The 26,664-nt window shown below is 35.9% G+C and overlaps 1 protein-coding gene across 3 annotated transcripts; it reads left to right on the forward strand.

Annotated features, from left to right (window-relative positions):
- LOC107847857 (protein IQ-DOMAIN 5) lies at positions 1–26,376 on the forward strand. Of its 3 annotated transcripts, none has more exons than XM_016692410.2 (7): positions 1–450; positions 4,074–4,189; positions 4,666–4,920; positions 11,019–11,246; positions 11,830–11,943; positions 25,306–25,828; positions 25,934–26,376. In XM_016692410.2, the coding sequence occupies exons 2-7, from the start codon at positions 4,106–4,108 to the stop codon at positions 26,074–26,076; spliced, it is 1,347 nt and encodes a 448-aa protein (XP_016547896.1). In that variant the 5' UTR covers positions 1–450; positions 4,074–4,105; the 3' UTR covers positions 26,077–26,376. The 3 variants fall into 3 exon arrangements, with proteins under 3 accessions (XP_016547896.1, XP_016547897.1, XP_016547898.1); XM_016692411.2 differs by having other exon boundaries at positions 20–464; XM_016692412.2 differs by lacking the exon at positions 1–450 and adding an exon at positions 458–731.
- The last annotated feature ends 288 nt before the right edge of the window (positions 26,377–26,664 follow it).

Genomic DNA, 26,664 nt, shown 5'->3' on the forward strand with positions numbered 1-26,664 from the left:
ACCATATCCAACCCGACCCACAAACCCGTTTTTCTGTAGGGGCCGATGAAGTCTCGTGATTGACTCTTTGTCGCTTTCTCAGAAAACAACTTTACATTACCACCCCTAAATCGACACCGTTTAGCACCCCGACCCCCACCCCCACCCCCACCCCCACGTACCCCCACTACCCCACACCACCCACCATCCTACCTGGTTTGCATTAGCTGGCATCACCCTTCACAGTTTGCTGCGTACTGAAAAAACTCATTACTACTACTTACCTTATACTACTACTTACTATACTTGTTCTTGTTCTTATCACAAAGTTTTTTTTGGGGGGGATAATCTATTGAAATTGGCATTTGGGTTTTTCAAGATTGAGTAAAATGAGAATTGGGTTGACTTCAATTTTGAATTTTAGTTGACTCATTCATAGATCCATCTATTTCAACCAAACCCACCTTCAAGGTAAAACAGACAAGGTTTGTTTGCTTGTTTTTTGTTGTTGTTGTTTTTGGCATTTGATTTAGAGTTGATGCACAATTCAGCTAAATGGGTTGTCTTTTTTATTTTAATTGGAGTTTTGTAAATTCAAGAATGCACTTTTTTTAGGTTGTTTTGTTGTTTGTTAATTCAAGAACGCACTTTTTTCAGGTTGTTTTGTTGTTTTGACATGCAGGTAATATGGGTTGTCTTTTTTGTTATTGTTGTTGTTTTGGCATTTGATTTAGAGTTGATGTGCAATTCAGGTAAAGGGGTTGTCTTTTTTAGTTTAATTGGTGTTTTGTAAATTCAAGGATGCACCTTTTTTTGCTTGCTTTGTTGTTTTGACATTCAGATAAATGGGTTATCTTTTTTGTTGTTGTTGTTGGTTTGGCATTTGATTTAGAGTTGATGTGCAATTCAGGTAAATGGGTTGTGTCTTTTTTAGTTTAATTGGAGTTTTGTAAATTCAAGAATGCTCCTTTTTTGCTTGTTTGTTGCTTTGGCATTTAGGTAAATGGGTTATCTTTTTTGTTGCTGTTGTTTTGGCATTTGATTAGAGCTTTTCGAGGGTCTTTTGGAAATAGTCTTTCTGTCTTTACGAGGTAGGGGTAAGATATGTGTGCACTCTATCCTTTGTCGACCCCACTTGTGGGATTACATTGGATATGTTGTTGTATTGTTTGATTTGATTAGAGTTGATGTGTAATTCAGATAAACGGGGTTATCTTTGTTTGGTTTAATTGGGGTTTAGTAAATTCAAGAGTGTTCCTCTCTTGGTTTTTGGTTTATTGTTGTTTTGGCATTGGATTAGAGTTGATGTGTAATTCAGACATTTGATGTTATGTTTTTTTTAGTTTGATTGTAGTTCTGTAAATTCAAGAATGTCCCTTTCTTGGTTGTTTTGACATTTGATTAGTGTTGATGTGCAATTCAGCAATTGGGTTATCTTTGTTTAGGTTAATTGGGGCTCTGTAAATTCAAGAATGTTGGTTAATTGGTGATTTAAAGATATGCATTGTTGATTGGGCTTAGTTGCTTCTTCTGCTGGTTAGGGATTGTTTGGTATGGGGGTTGGGATAGACAAAGTTATTCCGGCAATTGGGATATCCCATGGGATTAGTTATCCCGGATAAATAATTCCGGGACTAATTATTACCCCTAAGCCAATGCATGACAAAATAATCCCACATTTTATCCCGGGATTGCTATTCCTTATCCTTCATACCAACGATTTCTTAGTTCGCAATTAGTTAATATTTTGGTAAAAAGTTTTGTAAATTTAAGTGATTTTTTCTTATTTTGGTTTATGATTGCCCTAAAGTTTGGAAATGAAAGTTACATGGCGTCATGTGTTGTGGAGTTCAGCTTGGATAGTGGTAAAGTTTGGAACTTTGGGATAGATAGTTAATTTATTGATAGCCCATGTTGAGAAATGTATGGCATTGTGGAAATCTGTTGAAACATTCCCCAACAGATTGCCGATGTTATGAGATTGAACCTACATTACTCACCTGATATGTGCTGGAAAGTTGGTTAAAAGGTTCTCTCGCTTTCTTGTTGTTTTGGGATTTGATTAGAGTCAATGTACACTTCAGACAGCTGGTTATCTTTTTTAAGTTTTATTGGTGTTTAATACATTCAACAATGTTTGTTAATTGGTGATATAAAGATCTGCATTGTTGTTGGGCTTGTTTGTTTGTTCTTCGGATTTTACTTTTAGTTCGCAATCGATCAATATTTTGGTAAAAGTTTTGTTAATTGAAGTGGGTTCTACTTATTTTTGTCTATGGAAATGAAAATTACATGTAATCAGCTTGAATAGTAGTAAAACTTGAAACTTTGGACAAGACAGTTAATTTATTGATACCCCTTGTTGAGAAATATATAGCATTGTGGATATCTGTTGAAAACATTCCTTAAGGGATTGCTGAAGTTAGACCAAAGAATTAGACATTCTATGCCCTAAGAGAGTTCTTTGTTGTGCTTGGAACTTTCTTCTATCCCGGTGAACAATTTTCCATGGGAAACTGGTTTTCGGTTATATTTTTTGATTTAATTGGAGTGCAGTAAATTCAACAATGTTCACTAATTGGTGATCTAAAGATCTTCATTGTTGTTGGGCTTAGTTGTTTCTTCTGCTGGCTTTACTTTTAGCTTGCAAATAGTTGCTATTTTGGTAAGGAGTTTTGTAAATTGAAGTGGGTGCTTCTTATTTTTGGTTTATGATTTCCCTAATTGGGAAATGGTAGTTACATGTAATGTTTTGTGGAGTTCAGCTTGGATAGTAGTAAAGCTTGAAATTTTGGACAAGACAGTAATTTATAGATAGCTTTTGTTGAGAAATGTATGGCATTGTGGATATCTGTTGAAACTTTTCTCAAGGGACTGCTGACGTTAGACAAACAAATTAGACATTCCATGCCCTTGGAGAGTGCTTTGTTATTTAGGAGATTGGCCTTCTATACCTGTGAATGTTCCACAGAAAACCGGTTTGGGTTGTCTTTTAAGATTATTGGAGTTCAGTAAGTTCAACAATGTTCGCTAATTGGTTACTAAGGATCTGCATTGTTTTTGGGCTTAGTTGTTTCTTCTGCTGGTTTTACTTTTATCTTGGAATTAGCGAATATTTTGTAAAGAGTTTTGTAAGATGAAGTGGGTTCTTCTTATTTTCGGTTTTTGAAGAGTTTTGTAAAGAATTAGCCCTAGATTTGGGAAATGAAGGTTAAATGTCATATGTTGTGGAGTTCAGCTTGGATAGTAGTAAAGTTTAGAACTTTGGGCTATATAATTAATTTATTTGATAGGCGCTTGTTGAGAAATGTATGGCAATGTGGGAATCTGTTGAAACATTCCCCAAGGGATTGCCGATTTAACGTGCATTACTCACCTGATATGCGCTGGAAATCTGATTCCAGGAAAATGTTGTAGTTTTTTGACATAACATGTTGTGTAACCTTTGGTCATGATATTCATGAGTGGTCACTTCAAAGCTTGTTTACGATTTTTTAAGTCATAATTTGGTTAAGATATAGCACCATTTTGTCGACTTGTTCTCTCTTTTTTTGTATAATTTTTTTTATAACCATCTTTGGAAGTTACTCTACTGATACTGTCGTTGTGACTGTTGATCTTTTGGATTGGATTCATAATGTTACCTCTTTTCACATCTTGGATAAGCTAGATAATTATCCAAGTTCATCATAGATTTCTAGTTTCAAGCATTTCAGGTCTGCCTCTGAGTTGAGAACTAAATAACTTTTTTTTAGGTGACTAACTTTTGCATTAATACTGAATCAGAATTACAAAACAGCCAACAACCACTGTTAGCGAAGCCTTAAAGCATAACCACAAACCTCCCTAATCTCTGCTGCTACTATCAGCTATGCACTACAGTTCTACATTTGGGATTAGCTCTAACGTTACATACATGAACCAAATTAACTTCATCCCTCTATTTCAGTTACTTAAGAAGTCCATTAAGTTTTACAGCGCCTATCACAAGAGATATGATACCAGTAGTTATCATGTGCTCTTTCTTCTGGACTGGTTGTTGTGGTTTTCTCAGTTCACGAAATATCTAAATTTGTGAAATTTTCCTGTTTCAGGTGCAACTTGGTTTATCCAAAGCTAGTATAGCATGGGTGTCTCAGGCAAATGGATTAGAGCTCTTGTCGGTTTAAAGAAACAAGAAAAGTCTCATTCTGCAGAAAAAGATGAAAATGTGGGTAACCTTTTTTTTTTTTTATGTTATTTCTTTCCTCCATATGTCTTTGATAGCTGAATCTGTTGGCTTTTGTTGAGTATCTTTAGGTAATGCTTCTATATCTTCAGCAAACTACTTATATATTCTTTTGTGTCATCTCTAATCATAAAGAGAAAGGATATCAAACATGAAAGCGTAGATTTATGATGTTGAGATCACTGGAGCCTGAAATGCAGAGATGTTGAATGTGTTCTCAATTGGTCTCATATGTTTGCCAATTGATATGTAGCAGACAATTTATCGAACACGAAAGCCTTTGCTTTGAAGCTGCTTAAATTATGGTGGGGTCTATTAATTGATTTTGGAAACATCGTAAGGAGATGTTTTCGGTGTGTTGGTATATGAAGTAATATGTAACTTGTTGCTGGATCATCCATACCTGTTTATTGCAAGACAATGCAATACCTAATCTGTACTTGTTTCTACTGTAACAGAAATCAGGAGGGACCGGAAAGTTTTGGCACCGGAGAAAACACTCTGTTGAGATCGATTCCAACCTACTTCAAAAGGAGCTAAATTATAATGATGCTGTTGCTGGATCTGTTGAAGTTATCAGCAGCTCATCAGTTCCAGTTGCTTTCAGCTCCCCTTCAAGTTCACATCAATTGTATCATGCCCCTCAAGTTAAGCAAAGTATGAAAGAAGAGTTGGCAGCTATACGCATCCAAACAGCTTTCAGAGGATTTCTGGTACTGAATTAGCCATCAGCTTGTAAATTTAGTTAGCTGAAATATATGTCATGCCCACTTAGTTGTGCCTTTGGTCCTGGTGCACTCTTTCCCAAGACTAAAGTTTTGACTATGTCAATGGGTCGACTTGCCACGGCTTAATTGAACAACTTGAGTTCTATCTGGAATTCTTTAGAATGTTTCTAGATGATATATTTAGGTTTATAATCAGATGCCTTTTTGCCATCGTTATGTTGAAAGGCAAAACAAGTTCCATTATTGACGAAGTAGAGAGTGTACAAAGATGGTCTTATGTAAAAGTTATCGTTGTGAGTTTTCGTGGCCCAGAATTCTAGCACATATCCTGAGTATATAAGAAAGAGTTTTCTCAGTACGGCAGAAAAGTCAATTTGCTAAAGTCACTCAAAATACAGTTAAACCTAGTCTAAATTCACCATCATGGCTTGGTACTCCCTAGTTTCATTAGTTTGTTTATATATAATGCCAGGATAGGAATAGTTTCCTCCTAAGTTGCTCGGACTCTCCAAAAACGTTGCCGCACCCGTGTCGGATCCTTCAGAAATACACTATTTTTGGAGGATCCGACACGCACCCGTAGACATTTTTGAAGAGTTCGAGCAACTTAGGTTTCCTCCTTCATCCTCCAAATTTACTGTCTGCCTGATACGAGATAGCAAATAACCAAATACTCTTATTTGGGTGTGAGACCTTACTTGGCTTTCTAATTGAGGGAGGAGAAGTGAATACCATCCAGGCACTTGAATGAACCAAATAAGAGAAAAAAATCATTCTCAGCTCTGATTGCTTCATATAGCAACAACATAACTAGTGTAATCCCACAAGCGAGGTTGGGGAGGGTAGTTTGTACGCAAACCTTTCCCCCACCTTGGAAGTTTTTCTTTTTGATTTCCTACTTGGTGTTCGGTACCCACATTGGAGCCAACTAAATGCGGATTCGTGTTGGGAAGTCCCACAATGGAGGATAAAGCTCTCCCTAACAAAGTTGACTCCGACTCAAACCCGAGACTTCTGGTTAAGGATGAAGGGGTACTTACCACTCCACCACAATCTCTGGTTAAGGATGAAGGTAGTGAGGTTGTTTCTGCTGGTCCCTTGGATGTGCAACTTTGGAGTCAATAAATTGGGCCGTCTTGAGGTATTAATGGCATTAAAAGTTGGGGATGAATTTGAGCCAATCCATTGTTAGAAGTTCCAAGTTTTGGAATCTTTATGTAAATGGGGATGAATTTGAGCCAATCCATTGTTAGAAGTTCCAAGTTTTGGAATCTTTATGTAAATGCACTTTTTTGAAACATGGGTATAGGTGATGTGATGTCTATATGTAATAAAGCGTAGCATCTTTCAGATAGGATCTAGGGCAGCCTAAATAGACCCGAGATAGGAACTTAAGAATCTGAGTAATTGACATCCTCAATGACTATAGGGAGTCTCTTGGGTAAGAGCTTATTGTTGACCTCTTAAAGCCAATGGGAAATATCGCCATGTGTGGAAAGCACTTTGACTATTCCCCCGTTGCAGAAATTTGTGGGACTAAAACTTTTAAAAAGTTATTTCGGGGACCAAATTGCTAAACATGCATGTCCATCCCTTCCCCAATCAAACATATGAAAAATCAATAATCTATCTTTCAACAAGTAAGCAACAACAACAACATATTCAGTGTAATCTTATCAGTGAGGTCTGAGAAGGATAGAGTGTACACATATCTTATTGACCTTAGAAGGTAGAGAGATGTTTCGTGTGGATTCCTTGCTCAAGAAAAAACATATCAAAGTGGATTGAAAAAGAAATAACTAAGGCGAGTAAATCATGGAAAAATACTACAGAAGGCATGCCAAAGCAATCTTTAAAAAAGGAGCAATAACTATAACAAAATAGTGCGATAATCAAAGAACACGAGACTTAGATAGTGACGGAAATCGAAGGACAAAAAAATACGAAAGAAGTACTTCGACTACTAGTATGGAAAGGTAAGCAAGACAAACGCTCTACTATCTATTAACTTTCTATCCTAAACTGTATCCTCCACAACCTCCTATCTAAGGTTATGTCGTCGATAAGCTGCAATTGAGTCATAGTTCTCTTCCTTTGGTATATTTATACAACGTTTCCCCTAAATGTTAATAAAATTATTAGCTTATAAAAAAAAGCTGCAATTGCATCATGCCTATATGATCACGTTTCTCCAATGCTTTTTCGACCTATCTCTGCCTCTTTTGAAACCAACCATAGCCAACCTCTCACATTTCCACACTGGGCATCTGTTCATCTCTTCTTCATATGCCTAAATCTTCTCAACCTCGCTTCCCACATCTTGTCCTCCATTGAGACCGCTCCTACCTTATTCTTAATATTTTTATTTCTAATCCTATCCCTCCTAGTATGCCTATACATCCACCATAACGTCCTCATTTCCGTAACTTTCATCTTCAACATGCAATAGTCAAGAATAGTTCTTGACCGTTCAACATTCCGCTCATACAACATAGTTGGTCTAATTACCACTCTATAAAACCTGTCTTTTAAGTATAGGTAGCACCTTCTTGTTACTCAATACTTCGGATGCGAGCCCCCATTTCATCCCGCCTGCACCAATATGATGTGTGACATTATTATCAATTTCCTTGTTTCCTAGGATTATAGACCCAAGATACCTGAAACTTCCTTTATTTTGGATGGTATGTGCATCGAGCCCTGCTTCCGCATTAGCCCCGACATTACATGACTGAACTTTTGCGTCAAGTATTCTATCTTGGTCCTACTCAATCCTACTCGACGGTTTCAATATGAACCCTTTAGACTCCAGGGACTGCTCCAAGTAAGCAGTCCATAAAATTGTTAGAATCACTTTACATTGATCAATTAAACATCAGTCATAATACTTTTTCTGCCATTAAGACAACCTAAAGTAAATCAAAGAATCCTAAAGAAATAAGGAAATAGAGTAATATAACCTCCTATAACAAATACGTCTCAATTCAAGCAAGTTGGCGTCGGCTACATTGTTCCTCACTAGTTGTGTTTTCCATTTAACTCTACTCATGTCCTCATCATACCAAGTAAAACTAAAAGTGAGAAATAAGTTAAATACCTATAAGTAAAAGTAGTAGTAGTTACCTATAAAAGAAGTAGTAGTAGTAGTAATCATGATGATGATTATAAAAACATTGTTGTTATTATTATTATAAAATGTTCTCTATTTTTAGTGGCATATAAATTGATAAATATGGTAATAGGTTCAAAACCACAGAACTAGCAAAACTAAGCACACTCCCAACTAGTAAGTATTAGTTATATGGATTTATTAATTATCATATTCTAAAATTCATTTTTCAATTGAGACATAAGAACTATTGTTTTCATTTGTGACACCTTTCAAAAATATTTTACAATGATATAAGTTATTTGTGTTTATTCTTTTATTTTAAATTAATCCCACCTCAAGGGAAATCTGGTTAATTACTTATGTTTGTTTGCATGGACGGTATAAAATTATTAGAGTAAATTAAAAAAAAAACTGTATGTTTAAAGGATGAATAGAAATTTGAAATAATAACATCAACAAATAATAATACTCCTTCCATTTCAATTTGCCTGTCTTGCTTTCATTTTTAGTTCGTTTCGAAAAGAATGTTTCTTCTTTTTTTGGAAACTCTTTAGTTTCAACTTTCCACATTACATATTTAAGACCACAAAATTAAACGACATTTTGGTACATTTGACGTATCTATATTTTAAGACTACAAGATTCAAAAGTTTTACTTTTTAAAACTTAATGTCAAGTCAAAATCGGCTGAAATCGAGGGAGTATATAAGAATAATATTAATTAAATGACTAAGTATCTATTAGGATAGAAATTAAATGATAGGATAATCTTTTACGTGTCTATAATAAATTCTTAAGCAAAAATTTAACTTGGAATAAGCTTAATAACATTTCCACATAAAAAATGACTCGAATATGTATGAGTGTTTGTGGGATTACTATACCTTTTCCTTGATATAGTCCAGAGGCGGATCTATAATTTTGAAGTTTCGGTGCCACGCCATTTGGATAGTAACAACATCATACCCAATGTATTTATGATAGACCCTCAGCCCAGGACAAAATAGACAGGAGACAAAGTCGCAGTAAAACATGAAACAAGATGAAATAATAGAAATAAGATGCCCACAGAGTAGTATTATACACTATATAACCAAAAGCAAACACCTCACCCAAACCTTCCTAACTAGAAAATCCAACTTACGTGCAACGCCTTATGACTACTAGCATGGCTACACTAAAGCACTCCTATCTACTAGCTGCGACTCACCAACACACACTAGCCCTCTAACCTAATTCGCGTCCTCCATATCTTCCTGTCTAGGGTCATGTCCTCAGTAAGCTGTAACTGCTCCATGTCATGTCTAATCACTTCCCTCCAGTATTTCTTCGGTCAACCTCTACCCCGCCTGAAACCATCCATAGCCAACCTCTCACACTTACGAACTGAGGCATCAGTGCTCTTCCTCATCACATGCCCATACCATCTCAACTTCACTTCCCGCATATTTTCCTCCCCAAAGCCACTCCTACCTTCTCCTGAATAGTCTCGTTCCTAATCTTATCTCTGTTAGTAAATCCACACATCCACCGCAACATCATCATTTCTGCCACCTTCAACTTTTGGAGATGAGATTTCTTGACTGGCCAACACTCTGCTTCATACAGAATGGTCGGACGGACCGCCAGTCAATAGAATTTTCCTTTTAAGTTTGGGAGACACCTTCTTATCTCCAAAGGCGAGCCTCCATTTCATCCACCCTGCCTTAATATGATGAGTGACATCCTTGTCAATCTCTCTGTTCCCCTAAATCATATACCCAAGATACTTAAAACTATCCCTCTTACAAACAATCTGGGAATCATCTTCACTACCACCTCGTCCTCATCCATCACTGAACTTGCATTCCAAGTACTCCGTCCGGCCATGGTTTCAATTTTTACATAGGAGAGCATAAATAGATTTTATCATCGATTTAGTCAACAAGGAGAACCTTGGCTTATTGGTTTGTATGAATCTTTAGTTTAAAGGGGTATTGGGTTCAAATCCACTGAATCGTAATAATTTTTAAAACAATAATGCCTCATTCAAATATTTGCCAAAAAAGAATGGGCAAGAGCAAATTCGAGCTCATGACCCTCGAGAGTAAAACCTGACTCTTTGCCATTGGCACTATCAATCGCTTGTTACTCGGGGTGCCATTCTTTATATTCATACAAATTCTTAATATATATACACACACATATATATAGAGAGAGTTTCAACCTAGATGTCCGGGAGCCTGACACCCCAAGCTTGTACGTAGATCTGCCTCTGATATCGTCTTTGTTAGTGGCATGTAAAAGTCCTTGAAGTTCTTAAAATTTACCAAAATGTGTGAGGACTTACAAAGTCATAAAAACTTCAATTTGGGTATAAAGGGACAAAAGATTTATGTGAGGACTACAAAAAAATGAGTATTCTCCCTTATATATATATTAGTAATATCTCAATTAGTTTTTGTGATAATGATTCATCTTGCTTAATTGAAGCCATTGAACTAAAACTACTTAAATTTGATTCCTCGTAAACACCTATATTTATTCATAAGATATCTCATGTAATAGTGAAACATTCTCATGCCAACAAGGTATTTACTTTTAAAGGAAATATGGGAAAAAAATGGTTTCAATATCAGCAGATGAGTTGGAGAGAATGGGTATATGAATGCAACATTTTGTCAGGGGAAGCCTTCACAACTCCAGTTTCCAATTTGGTATCTGACTCATAGATTAAGCTTTGGATATATAAACAAACCTTTTGACACCTGAATATTGGAATAGTATGTTAATCACTGTTTTTAATTTCATATGAATCTCATCAGTTGGTGAGTAGAAACAGAATAGTATGTTAATCACCGTGTTTTTAATTTCTTATGAATCTCATCAGTTGGTGAGTAGAAACATAATGGGAGAATTGAAGAGAGAATCGTTAATTAGGAAAAGCAACAGCAATTAAATCTTATTTCTTTGATATCTTGGCAATGGTCAGGCAAGGCGAGCTCTTAGGGCTCTAAAAGGATTGGTGAGACTACAAGCTCTTGTCAGGGGTCATGCGGTGAGAAAGCAGGCTGCGATTACCCTCCGTTGCATGCAAGCTTTGGTGAGAGTTCAGGCACGTGTCCGAGCAAGACGTGTTCGCATGTCACTGGAAAGTCAAACTGAACAGCAGAAGCTTGAACAACAACTGGAACATGAGGCTCGCGTTCGGGAGATCGAAGTAAGCAACTTCTAAATTGCTATTACTTTTATATACCCTTTTTCCATTTCCACAGTGGCCGCTACTTGTGTCAAGGCATTTATCACTAGGTTCTAATTTAACTAAGTGGTTAATCGTACCTTTTTTCTAATGGGAAGCCACTTAATAGTGGCATTAGCTGTCAATTCACTTTAGGGTTTTTGAATTATTTTCCATGGATTTTGCATATTCTGGATACTGTTCAACAATATGTGATATACACCGAATCATGTGGAACTTTCTTGATAGATTCTTCATGGATGTTCCAGAAGGACTGATCGGCATCTCATCATTTGAATGTCGTGGGCAAAAAATTGGGTTATATTGTGGTTCATGGCTGTTCCTGTCATCAGCCACATAATTTATGTTTGGTTTTTCCACTTTAAATGGTGCCTCAAGTTTTGGTCACAGTAATTTTCTTCTTGACATGAGCCGTCGTGCCAAAATGTGAATAAAAGTTTCAAAGTGTAAAACTATGCATTGCCTGGTGGAACTTATGTGGGTAGACTCACACTGTTTACATTAACATGCTTCTCACCTTTTTTTCTGCTGACTTTTGTAACAGGATGGCTGGTGTGACAGTATTGGATCTGTTGAGCAAATTCAAGAAAAGTTGCTAAAGAGACAAGAGGCAGCTGCTAAGCGTGAAAGAGCAATGGCCTATGCTTTAGCTCACCAAGTAAGCATCTCATTGTCCTGCTCGATGATGTTTGTTCTGTTTTCAGTACTGTATCAGTTTTTGGCTATGTTGCTCGGACTCTTCAAAAATGTCAACAGGTACATGTTTGATTCTCCAAAAGTAGTGTATTTTTGGAGAATCCAACACGGGTGCGACATTAAAAGTGAAGAGTCCGCGTAACTTATGTTTTTGGAGTGATATCTTGAAGGCAAAAATTCAGATTAGATAGATATATTTAGAACCTGTAAGAGAAGCAGCTGCCTAGGTTATCTTTGTATCGATATTTTGAAATATGATCTGTGTCGTTTTGCTGTATGATATCGATTCCCGATTCATTAAAAAAATCTGTGGTTCTTGATTGAACATTAGAGGAGCAGGAGGTCATTTCCGACTTGAAGATGTTGCTGCTAGGGGAAAAACACAAGGTTCCTCTTCCAGTTTGCAAGTGAGAAACAAGCTATGAATGTCCTCCATGTAGGAAGGATACAGTTGGGTGGTGCCTTTTTAACACGCTGTTTGGATGGTGGTTTTCTATGGTATGATATAGTATGTTACTAAGAGAACCATGTTTGTTTTGATTGTCTCTTTCTTAAAATGTATGGTATGGTTTTATTTCATGGTTTGATAACCATGAAAACCCTCACTTTATGTAACCACTGATTTGGTGGTATCCCATGGTTTGGTTATTTTTTTTTTTAAATTATGTCCTTATTTAATATTATATAATCCTATTTTACCCTTCCACCCCCCAAAAAAAAAATATTTAAACTATTTTCTTGTCTGACCCCAACCCCACTCCTTACCAAACCCCCACCCCAATTTCCTTTTTTAAAAAAATTTCAAAACTTTTTCTTACCCCACCCTCACCCACCCGTACCCCTATCCACCACTTAACAACCCCTCTCCTGAACTACTTTTTTTATTTTTTTTAAAAATTTCTTATCCCACCCCTACCTCCTACCAGCCCCCCATATGCACCTACCCACTAAAAAAATATTTTTCAATTTATTTTTTAAAAAATTTTAAAAAAATTTCTTAGCCCACCCCTACCCCTATCATCGATTCCCCACTTAACTACCTTACCCCCAAATATTTTCTTAAACATAAAATTCATAATTCTTTTTCTTGCCCTACCCCCTTATCCTATTCGTTTTCATTGCTTTGTGTTAAATATATACAAGTATTTTTAGAAAATATTTTTCTATTTGCATAACAAACACAAGAGAATAAGTAAGAAACAATTTGTTTTCCTAGATTTTTTTTTGTATTTCATATCGAACACACCTGTATCATACTGTATATACAAAAAATGTATTCAAACTTTGTACTTGTCGTTGGTAGTCATGTTTCAAAACACCAAAAGAAAATAAAATTTGTTACTCTAAAAATTGAATCCGATTACATTTATTTTGATCTACTCTTGTATTGATTTTGTTAAAATTTACATGAATTTAACAACTTGATATGTTTAAATGACATAATTTGTGACAGTTTAGCTGGAAGAGAATTGTTTTATTAACAATTATTGATAAATTTAACATTTATAATAATTTAAGTCATTTTAGTATCAGTTATGATAGAGTATCATATCGTCAAATCAAACAATAAAACTGTTATTGAATAACTGTGAACGATACAGACCATCTAAACATTGTATTGTAGGGTATTGTATGGTATGGTATTGTACAATACAATGTTTGGATGGACTGTATCGTTCACTGTTGTTTAATAATAGTTTTTTTATTTGGTTTGACGATATGATATTGTATCATAACTGGCAAGTTCACTAAAATGCCCTTAATTATTATAAATGTTAAATTTATCAATAATTATTGATAGAATAATTTTCTTCCTACTAATCTGTTATAAATTATGTCATGTAAATATATTAAGTTATTAAATTCTTGTAAATTTTAACAAATTCAATACAAGAGTAGATCAAAATAAATGTAATCAGATTCATTTTTATAGTAACAAATTTCATTTTCTTTTCGTGTTTTGAAACGTGACCACCAACGACAAATGCAGAGTTTGAATGTATTTTTTGTCTATGCTACGGGTGTGTTCGGTATGGAATACAAAAAAAATCTAGCAAAACAAAATGTTTTTTACTTATTTTCTTGTGTTCGTTTTGCAAATAGAAAAATATTTTCTCAAATTATTTGTATATATTTAATTCAAAACAATGAGAACGAATATGATAAGAGGGGTGGGGTAAGAAAAAGCTTATGAATTTTTTGTTAAAAGAAATATTTTTGGTGGGGAGGGGGGGTAGTGGAGCGGGCGGATCAAGGGTAGGGATAGGGGTGGAGTAAGAAAAAAGTTTTGAATTTTGTAAAAAATATTTTTTTTTTTGGGTGGGGGGCTGGTTCGGAGGTGGGAGAGGGGGGTTAAGAATTTTTCTTTAAAAATAAAATAATTGATTCGTTAGAGGGGTTAGTAAGTGGTGGGGGAAGGATAGAGGTGGTGAGGGTGGGGTAAGAAAAAGTTTTAATTTTTTTTTAAAAAAAAAATTGGGGTGGGGGTTTGGTAAGGGTCAGGGTAGGTGGTGGATAAGAAAAAAGTTCTAAATTTTTTTAAAAATAGTTTTTTTGGATGGGGGGAGGGGGGAGTTAAATAATATAGGATAAAGGGTAAAATAGAATTATATAATATTAAATGAGGGCATAGTTGGAAAAAAAATAAACCATGGGATATCACCAAATCGGTGGTTACATAAAGTGAGGTTTTTCATGGTTATCAAACCATGAAATTAAACCATACATTTTAAGAAACAGACATGGTTCTCTTAGTAATCATACCATGAAAAACCACTATCCAAACAGTGTGTTAGGGTGTTTTGAATCTAGAATTTCAGAAGGCGTCACTGCCGGTGTTCTGATCCACATGTTGTTTTAAAATATTTTCAGAAAGATAGTAAGACATGTGGAAGGTCATGAATGTGTTATTTACCTGCATGTCATTTCGTGGATGAGGGTGTTCAGTTTTTTGGTTGGTTGGTTGGGGGCCGGGGGGTGTACTGACATTAGTGGTGGTGGATGATAGTTGATGTACTAAGGTTGGATTCATCCATAGTTTTGTAGACAAGTTTCCATGGATGGGAAAATGATAAAGAAAGGATAGGAATTGAGGGAGGGAATGGCGAGAAGCAGAATGGGAGGTAACACAGATCCACGACCAGTGCTTATGAAGGAGGAGCCCATAACGAGTACTGGTCACAATAGGATTAACGATTTTTTAAAATTGGAAGGGGAGAAGTCAAAGTTCTGGGAAAAGTTGCCTGAGTGCAGTTGCATAGTGAACCGTAACAGAGATGAGAACAGCCAACCACCTAAATCAAGCAAAATTGACTAATTTGAAAGAGTGGAATTGAACTGAAGACAAATCTCACACTTTTGGTGGTTGTAACAAGCCCACTATGTTGGAATAGGTTGTTTTTGTGTTGGATTAAGCTCTAAGGGTGTTGAATAAGGGGATAAAACTAGAAGATGGGGTAGAATAGGGCCTCGTTATCTGTCTCTCCTGGAATGGATATCTCTAGAAAAGTTGAAAGTTCAATTTGTTTTTTTCTCTGTCCAGCTGGACCAACCCACCGTCTCGGCTTTCTTAGATTTAAGGTGATTGAGGTTTGGGGGAGGGTCGAAACCCCTCTTCTTAAGCTTTTCTCATAGCGAGGACTTGAGTGCTGCAAACAACGTTGATTCTCATTGAAATTGTCAAAATTGTTGGTCGTGTTGAAACAACATTAATTCTCTTCAAAAGCTGTTGGAATTTATTGGCTCGAGGCGGAAGTCTGAAACAACATTGATTATCTCATGAAATTGTCAAAAGTTGTTGGATCAAGACAGAACAACACTAATTCTCGTTTGTAAGTGTCAAGAACTGTTGAAATGATCAGCATTTTAAGCTTTGAGGGCTTGAACCCTTTGGTGTTTCTCTAATCAGTTTAAGGGAAAAGCGGACAACCTAAAAAAGAAAGGCGGACAGAGCGGGATTCCAGGGTTTTGTTTTTGGGGGAGCTTGATCTGTTGAAGGTACGAGGGGTTCAGGCCAGACATAATGTGAGGAGTAAGGTGAGAGGACTTTGAGGTTTCAAAATAATTTTTAATATGTAAGATTATTCAGTGGTATATTTAGAGCAAGTTGATGTAAATGAATGAGTTGAAAGTAAGGAGTTTTGCTTAATGAGGATGTTCAATCAGTAGCTATTACTATAGGAGGGGGAGAGAATGCAAAAGTAGGTAGAGCAAAAATATTTAGGCTTTGGGGAACTTTTGGGTCTCCTTTAAAGGTAATGGGGATACCATGGTCGAGTTACTAAAAGAAACAGAACGAGATGCTAATGAGGCGTATACGGAATAGGGTGATGGAGACACAAGAAGAATGAGAGAAGAAAGAGGCAAGTGTGTAAGAGGAGGTTTTGGGGCACATGGACAGGGACACGGGGATATGACAGGTAAAAAGTGTTTTTTGTGGATATTAAAATCACTTCTTGCATGTGAGAAGGATGAATTGACTTGAACTTAAGAGCAAGAGACGGGAATTAGAGGGTGCTAGCCTATTATGTTTCCACAAGACCACAACAATGGAGATTATCGTTCAAGGGCCCGTAATGTTGCCATTTCTCCGTTGTATGGGTTATTTGAAAAGAGAGAAATCGGAGAACTTCTTAAGGGGTTGATCTAGACTGTATATTTCAGTTATGTTCAAATTTCATAATTTAGTACGCAATAACATATGCATCTAGATTCTAGAATCAATGGATAAGTTTTTTGAGCAAATGACGTGATAAAAAGTTTGTGTAGATTCAAATTATATGTAAAGACATAAGAATGAAGAGATATCACTATTGACACATAACGAGACATCTTATTAACTCATCATCCAGAAAAATATATTGTAGGCCTAATCTGTTGCATTTGATTGCTAAGTGTCATTTTTCATGAGCTTTGCACTGATGCTAATCCATGAACTGGGGAGGGGTATATTTGTTTGTCTTTTTTGTGGGAATACACTGGGTTTGTGGGAATACACTGAGTTTGTTGTTGTTGTTGTATTCCCCCCACTTTGTGGGAGTGGGAATACATTGGGTTTGTTGTTGTTGTTGTTTTTTGTGGCTCGAGTTGGATCAGTCGAGTTAGATTAGAATGTGTTTTATTTTTTCAAAAATGGGGCATATAACATTGATTTGGACTTTTCCTAATTAAAGGATGGATAAATGTGAAAAGTTTCTTAACAATGAGGGTAAATTTAACCCCATATGACATTGAGGTAAATTCGACGCCAAAGTATGACAAAGGGTATATTTAGCCAATTTTTCAAAGTAGAAGGGTAAATTTGACTCCAAAGTATGACAAAAGGGTAAATTTGACTAAATTATGACGAAAGGTATTTAGCCATTTTCTAGAGTAGGGTAAATTTAGCCCCAAAGTATGACAACGAGGGTAAAGTTGACTCCAAAGTATAACGAATGATATATTTAATCAATTTTCCAAAGTAGAAGGGTAAGTTTGACCCTTTTCCCCTTTTTTAATCATCGGGTGTTGGGTACTTCTCAGTTCGCTTTTACTTGTCATTTTTTGACATGATACATCATTAAAAAAATAACGGAAAAGGGTTAAAAATACCCTTGAACTAACTGAAATGACTCAAAAATACCCCTCGTTAGTTTTTTGGCTCAAAAATACCCCCGTTAAATATTTGGCTCAAAAATACCCCTCCCTCAAACAGAATTCCACCAAGGACGCCACCTAGATTAAAAAAGCCAACTCAATATCCCACATTAGCATCCACATGTATAATCTATTTTTAAAATTCATCAGCCCATTATTTAAATAAATGGATTCGACCCGACCCACTAACATAACAAATTGATCTTATCACAAATGAAGGGTATATCAAATTTTCAATGGGTTTTTCTTCATTTACAACATTGGTATCAAGGACAAGAACTCCAGCTCCGAAACCTACAAGAACATCAATGAGGAATAAGGCAAAATCAAGTGTAATTGTTGACGATGAATTTAATGATACATATGTGTTGAAACCACTGTGGGAATGAGCCATGTAGGTTTCTCTAAAGAGATGAGAATGTTGCCTTTAATTGCATCCCCAAATACCAAATAGCCAACAAGAGCAACAGGGAAATAACACAACCACAACAATGTAAGCAACGACAACACCCCTCCACATGGGTCCTTCGGAAGGCTTCTCCTGTGTTGAAGGGATTGTAGCTTGGATCTCTAACACCACATTATGCCCTGCATTGTAGATTATCCCAGCGCGGTGAAAAAGTTGAAAACAACTCCCAAATCGGTTTCACCCGTGCGACCATAGTCTACATCCGGTTGTAAGCCCTTGCTTGCTGAAGCTGCCCAGCCAATTGTAGAGTAACTAAATTAATCGTCACATACACAATACTAACAGTCAGTAACATAGCAAGTACATATTAAATGGGGAGAGAGGAATAGATACTAGTACTAATAATTTTATACCGTAAGGACATGACTGCAGCAGCCAAAGACACCAAATATGGAATCAAAATTGGGAAAGTGAGAGCACAAAATGACTAGAGGCAAATATCATGATGAAGTATGGAAGTTTGATTTGTTTGCAACCATCCCCAGGTTTGCAAACCAAGTCGTGGACCTTCTGGAGTGATCTTCCCCCAGTCACCATATAATCAATGTCGACACCAACTTCGACAATTACTTGTTGGGGCACCACAATCCACAGCCCAAGCTTTTCCCCAAAAGCATGCTGCCCCAACTCATGATATCTATCGAAACGTTTCCCTGAAACCATTTCGTGCATCTCAACCATTTGCCATAAAGTGTGTACAAAGTTACAATCCAAGATAACACCAGCACCGTTACACCGGGTCCCCTGAAATTAAATTATATCCAAAATAAATAAATGAATATCATTTCGACTTAAATCGTATCATTAAATTCATCGTCAACAATTACACTTGATTTCGACTTATTCCTCATGGATGTTCTTGCAGGTTTCGGAGCTTGAGTTCTTTTCCTTGATACCAATGTTGTTATTGAAGAACCCATTGAAAATTTGATATACCCTCCATTTGTGATAGGATCAATTTGTTTTATAGTGGGTCGGGTAGGATCCATTTATGTAACTTATGGGCTTATGAATTTTAAAAAGCAATTATACATGTGGATGCTGATGTGGAATATTGAGTTGGCTTTTTTAATGAAGGTGGCGTCCTTGGTGGAATTCTGTTTGATAAAGGGGTATTTTTGAGCTAAATATTTAATGGAAGGGTATTTTGAGCCAAAAAACTTACGAGGGGTATTTTTGAGCCATTTCAGATAGTTTAGGGGTATTTTTGATCCTTTTTTGAAAAAATAATAATTGATATAGTAACTTTATCATATTACTTTTATCAATTGATGTTTAGTAATAGATATTTGAAATACGTAATTGATGTTAAGGATAAAATATGAAAAAAAAAATCATCTTTTCTTAATTTGTCAAAAACAACAAGTAAAAGTGAAAATCAAATTAGAAAAATAATGACCAATAAAAGCTAACGGCAGGAATATTAGCATCAATTCCTCCATCTATTTTTACTTGTTCACTTTTACGTATTTGGTATAATAACTATAATTATCCAACTTTACTTATTTCATTTGAGAAATTGAGAGATAATTTATTATTTTGTGTATTTTATACTTATTATTAAAATACTCCTTTCATTTATATTTTATTTGCTTCCTTTTCATTTTTAGAATAAAAAATACAAACTTTGACCAACATTTTAGAATTTATTTCTTAATCAAATTGACAAAAAAAAGAAATTGTAATTTATAGTACTTTTCATATAGTTTTTGAATATCTAAATTTTAATTATAAAAAATTAAATTAATCTAATGTAATTTAGCTTTAACACTTAGTTAAATTGACTCACAAAAAGTGAAGGGAGCAAATAAAAAGAAATGAAGGGAGTACTATTTATTTTTCTATATTAAACTGACTTATAATTAATAAGGTGATATAGTAAAATTAGTGTTTTAGGAGTATTTATTGTTTTTAAAGGAGGTGCGATTAAAGTCAAACAAGTAAAAATGAACAAAAAAAGTAGAGCTCAATTAAATTTGAATACACAAATTACAAAATTTATTTTTAAATATGAAGCACACTACTGATTTTTTTTTTTTTCATTTTATTGTTACCAAAAAACAAATTAAATATTTTATATAAATATTCAAGTTGTTCCTCTTTTATTTTTTCTAATTGATATACACAAGTCAGATACTTGTTAGTTACACAAGATGATACATAGTATGCATCAATATTATGTATATTATATATTTATTAGCGATTTATAATGTAAGTAATTGGATGAACGATTCTTTCCGTTAATTTTGTTTAGAAGAAAGATAAATAGTTTTGCAAATAACATTACACTGCCTATACTTTGTTTAAATATAAGTAGGACACTTACTTTTTCTTCCAAATTCATGTAATCTTATTATTGATTTTATGAATTTAATTCCATTCAAATTTATATTTCTTCCATAAAAGAAAGAATGAATGTAAAACAATTCTTCATGCATCATCTCATTTAGTTATTGTACCTACTTGCCTTGTTGAAGTTAAATAAAAGGGGAAAAAATAAATGTAATATAATTCTCTTTTTTAATCATTTCATACAATTATTTTACCCATTTACTTGGTTGATACTTTTAAAAAAAAAAAAAGGTATTTCTTTTTTATACGTCTATCAATGAAAAATAACTAAAACATGTAAAAAATCCTTAACGAATATTTGTTAATAAAAATTTTCACTAAAAAGTGTTACTGTAACATGTAAATCATAGATAGAGAAATTAAATTATTCATATGTTTAAATTATTACCAATCTAAAAATTATTTTTAATCAAAGTCAAACTCACAATATAGAATTTTCACTAAAATTGTTTAAGAATAATTAAGACACTAATTTATTTATTATGGTAACAAGCTCGAGTCGCCTCTATAAATTATACTGTAATAAAATTTAGTCCTTTGAAGTTTTCTTTGATCAGTCGCCGAAGTCGTGTTCTCCTTCACTGATTCTGGTTCGGCCCCCACCTCCCGCCCCCATTCCTTCCTCATTTGTGGGATTTCACTGGGTATGTTGTTGAAGAATACGATGGTAAGCTCTCATCCTCTCTAAGTCGATATCATATTCCTCTGAAAAAGACCTTTCTTCATATGACATTTTTCGTAGCGTTCTTAATTAGTCTGAAGAAGCTGATTATTTTTGGCTTTTTTCCTAATCATGCATGGAGATCAAATAATTTAGCTTTTTTTTTGTTTGCAAGTATTAATGATTAGTAGTGATCATTGAATAAGCTTTTCTTCGATCTAAATTGAATTAAAAATACGAAATGTAATTGCACCATCGCCGTGAACAAATAAAGTTTTTCTTTTACCCTAACACCATGAATATCACATTTCACACTCGTCAATTCCCAATATAACACATTTAATTAATACTTCAATTAATTCTGCATAACTACATAATGCATCTGCATCGTTATCGTCTCCAAATAATATATTTTATGACGTAACAGTAACACCATGAATGCCAACATTTCACACTTGCTAATTCTCAATCAAACACATTCAGTTTATACTACGATTAATTCAACTTATTCATAAAATGTATCTGTACCATCACCATCTCCAAATAAAGTATTTTCTACCGCAACACCACAAATATCACATTCACACTTCTCAATTCTTAGTAGAGCATAGTCATTTCCACATATCTGCACCTTTATCATCTCCACATAAAATATTTTCTACCGCAACACCATAAATATCATGAAGGGGAGCCTTGGAGTAACGGGTAAAGTTGTTGCCATGTGACCAGGAGGTCACGAGTTCAAGCCTTGAAAACAGCCTCTAGCAGAAATGCAAGGCAAGGCTGCGTACGATACACCCTTGTGGTGGGGCTCTTCCCCGAACACCGCGCATAGCGGTAGCTTTAGTGCACCGGGCTGCCCTTTTTTTTTTTTAACACCATAAATATCACATTCACACTTCTCAATTCTTAGTCGACCACAGTCAATCCGACATATCTGCACCATCATCATCTTCAAATAAAGTATTTTTCTACGATAATACCATGAATGCATGTCAACCACACTCAATTAAACATAATTAATTTAACAAATTTCTCATTATCAAAATACACCTTTGAGTTATTTTCTACTAATATTTGATGAATGAAAAAAAAAAATCATAGTGGTCTTTAACACAAATTCATCATCATTATTATTTGTTAAAAAAAAATTGACTCATTTTTACTCCTATAATTACTACTGCTATATATTAGCATCCTATTCTCTTGGTTAGAATCTTTGCCTTTTCAGCTCTTTATAGTATAGTAGTAATATTATTTTCTTCTAAATTCCAAATACTCTCTCACCGTCCTTATCATTTCACCACCTCCACAAAATCTCTAGAACCATCTCTTTTCTCCTCTAATCAATATATATATATATACACAGATATAGATATAGATAGATAGATAGATCGATATATATGAGAGAAGCCTAAATTGGGAGGGATACTTAGGAGAGAGAGTGATTGGAGAGTGCTATAGGGTAAGAAAAAATGTAAGAGGCGGTGGAGAGTTGTTCATATGACAATGCACCAAGTACAGACAATTTATCATGGTGATTTCCTACAATGCTCGACGCTTGGACTGTAGTCGAGGGAGGATTAATGGAGATCATTGTTGCTTGATTTTTTTTCCTTCATTGCTGGAGCATGGTCATGGGAGAGTTATTGAAGACCATTGCTGCTTTTCATGAAATGGAGAGACTGAAGAAACCTCACATTTTTTTTACCATTGTGCCAAAAAGGGAGGGAGCAGTGTGTAGGCCCCATAAGTCTAGTAGAAGCATTTATAAGGTAATTTTAATGTGCTTTTTAGTTTGCAATAGACTAAATGTGATGGTGGAACAATGTTTTAGTCTCAGAACTCTTTCAGCAACAACAACCAAAGACCCAGTCTAATATCACAAGCGGGGTCTGCGGATAGTAGAGTGTATGCAAACCTTTACCTTGAGAAGGTAGAGTTCAGAATTCTTTCATCAAGGAGGGAAAATCGTAGATGTGCATTGGGGAAAATGAGGTACTGATTCTAGAAGAAATAAGTTCTGGCAATATCATGTAAGTTTGACTTCGAGAAGGCTTACGATAACTGGGAGTTAAGTGAATTTTATTATGATGAGGATAAAATTTGGTGACCGGTGGAAGAAGTGGATCAAGTTATGTTTATTATCGGCATTCAAATTCTCGATGATTATGAACAGAAAATGTGATTTTTTATATCTAGATGGCTGTTGTTCAAGTCCTACAGAGCAGAAGGCTCACTTATATCTAGATTTCTTGGAGTGAGGGATATCTGTCGGAGCTAGGTTTTAAAAAATTGATTAAAATTCGGAAGGGGCTGGTGCTGATATTTTCCCTGTGAACTTTGCTCTCTTAAAGTGCTGAAACCCTTTACAACAACAACAACATACTCAGTGTGATCCCACACGTGGCTTATGGAGAGTGTGGGGTTACACAGACCTTATCTAGTGTGATCCCACAAGTGCTGAACTGTTAGCCTCTATAAAGGATACCTTTTGGTTGTTTTATGGAAATGTTAGCTTTCCGACGTTTTGTAGGTAGGAAAGTTGTTCTGTAAGAGGTTAAAAGTCTTATCTCAAGAAGGAGTGACTTACCTTCGAACCAAGCCTTGCACGAAGTTTGGCATTCTCTGGGGGAAAAAAAAGCTTCTTCAATTTACACATTCCATTCCCTTTCAGACAAAAGTATGCAAGAAAATTTATTTTCTTTATCCCAGCAACTGTCACTGGAACACATTCCAGCTACCTTTCGAGTCTTGACATCCAAACAAGAACCAGAGCGTCTTTTGGAATGTCTCAACCACTTAATGACATTGCACCCTAACGACAAGGGAACTAACCAGTAATGCTACTAGCATAACCTGAATCTGATGTTAATTGAATAACCATTGTAATTGAAACCGATGAGGAGGTAGACAATGAAATTGTTGACGCATCAAATGTCATGCCATGTTGGTTCTTGGGGGAAGAAAGAGAGTGATTGGCATGTAGACATGAAGCCAATTTAAATAGTTTCAACCTCAGACCTAACAATGCGCCTCTCCCAAGGTCTTTTTTAACGTGCCCATATTTTGGCTTTTTAACTAGTAGGACATATATACTCATCAATGATGGTTTAAGTACTAGTATACCAGCTGAGATTTTCCTCGTTGCTAGTGCGTCTTGGTCAGGCTAAAATCTGTTTGAATCTAAATTATTCATAGCATTTGTATCAGCAGCACTCTAGATTAAAAACTCAGAACCCGCTTATATGTAGCTCATACTGGTAATGTTGGGGCTTTGCTCTTCTTCAGTTCCTTTGCTATAGTGGGTCTTTTCTCTTCATTTTTGTTATATGCTATGTGTATTTTCAAGGACACATGGTTCCTCTAGTTAGAATTCAGCAACAACTATAGCAGAGTAAAAAATAGCCGCCAATACTGTGGTGTCATTTTATGATACTGGTCATGATCCAGTTTTGTTTCTTGCACTGCGATTATCGTAGTATTTGTTGTAGCGACTTTTCCAGTTTAGTATGCTGTGTAATGATATCTTTAGCATCGTCTTGGCTTTGTCTCCCTCGTCGTTTTCCTGTTTCGAACTGCTTTGTTATGTTTTTACTTGGGCCGAGGGTTTACTGGAAACGACCTCGCTGCCCCACAAGGTAGGGTAAGGACAGCATATACACTACCCTCCCCAGACCCCAGTGGCGGACCCAGACTTTTCACCAAGTGGGTTCAATATGTAAAAAAGGAATGCCGCTATAGGGGCTCGAACCTGCGACCCAAATATCAAAATTTGAACGCACGACCACTGGACTAGCAACTTCACTTGTTAGAAGTAAAGGCTTTACAACCTTTACTCATTCTTACAAGTTTCAAAAAAAAAAAGGAATGCCGCTATAGGGGGGTTCGAACCCGCAACCCAGGTATCAAGATTTGAACACGTGACCACTGGACTAGCCACTTCACTTGTACATAGTGGGTTCAAAATTAAATATATACTTTTATACTTATAAAAACTGATTATATATACACATACGGTGTAATTTTTCGACGAAGTGGGTTCATATGAACCCACTTGAACCAAAGTGGGTCCGCCCTTGCCAGACCCCACTTTTGGGATTATACTGGGTATGTTGTTGTTGGTCATGATCCAGTTAGGCAAGGTTCCATGCTTTCATTTCAAGGCAGTTTTTATTTTTTCTTATTGAACTCTATTTGTGCTGCAGTGGCAGGCAGGATCGAGGCAACAGACTACACATTCGGGGTTTGAACCAGATAAAAGCAGCTGGGGTTGGAACTGGTTAGAGAGATGGATGGCAGTACGCCCATGGGAAAATCGCTTTCTAGACATTAATGTTCGAGATGGAGTCGTGCCTAATGAAAATGACTCAGCTGATCCCGTGAATGGGATAAAGAACCAGGTAAAATTTGCTGGAAAGAAACCAACAACTTCCAATCTTGCAAATGATAGAGCCGGTCCATCTCATTCAAGCAGCAACTCCAAATCAAATGAAAAGGCAGCTGCATCTCTCTCTGATGGCTGCAGTTCTTCCCCAAATGTGTCAGCAAGCACACAAGAAACACCTGCAGCATTAGTTAACAAACCAAAGTCTAAACCGCATCTTGAAGATTTAGTCGAGGAAGCTAGTTCAAGACCTGCCGTTGGTTCTAGATCACGCAGCAATCCTAAGGAGAGGTCTACTCCCTCTGATAAACAAGGAAAACCAAGATTGTCTCTGCCTAGCAGCGGTAAGTCCTCTCTCTTAACAATATTGCCTTGTGTACATCCAAAATGTTACAAAATACAGAACCACTTTGTTCCGTCCACTTATTTTATGACATCTGTTTTGCCAGGTCTCGCACCTCAATCAGCCAGACAGCCCAGCAGAACTGTTAAAAAGGCATCTAGTGCGCAGAAGCCTTTGAAGGAGAAGTCCAGATTAAACGGAAGCGATACCAAGTCTACAGAACCTGTTTCGCAACAGGCTGCTGATTAGTTTCTTAGGTACTCGTTGAAGATCCCGATCTCAGATCCAAGTGTCGCCCTTGCTTGTAAATACAGGGAACCTTCTTAAAGGAGGTGGAATGTTCTTCTATAGAGACGTGCCCGTGGCAGAGTTGAAGAGACAGACAGGCTTGCTGATATCTCCTGAATAATATCTTGGCTTTCGTTTCAATTCTTGTCGTAATTATTGTTGTCATATATAATACTAGTGAGTTTGATTGCCTCTTTCTTTGTTGAACTGTACAAGTTGTGGATGTAGCATTCATTCATTAATGTTAGAGATTGTAGACCAGATTGTGCCTTTTATCTCTGTCTAGCCCTAGGAAACCTTTGCACGCCCCGTTACCTTTTGGGGAAGGCCTACACTCCATAAAACTCGTCTACCTGAGACCGTCCCTTGACAAGCGGTAGAATTCTAGCTCTTCCAGAGTGGTATCTCTCTTTGTTTCTTAGTCTTATAGGATAGCTCACCATTCAAGTTAAATCACCTTATTCAATGCTTACCGTCTTCTTTAGCCAGACCCTTATGCACATAGCGAGAGTTTTAGTGTATTGAATTACTATAGTTTTAGCTGCTTTA

Source organism: Capsicum annuum, chromosome 11 (genome assembly GCF_002878395.1).
Source record: "Capsicum annuum cultivar UCD-10X-F1 chromosome 11, UCD10Xv1.1, whole genome shotgun sequence".
Taxonomy (NCBI): Eukaryota; Viridiplantae; Streptophyta; class Magnoliopsida; order Solanales; family Solanaceae; genus Capsicum; species Capsicum annuum.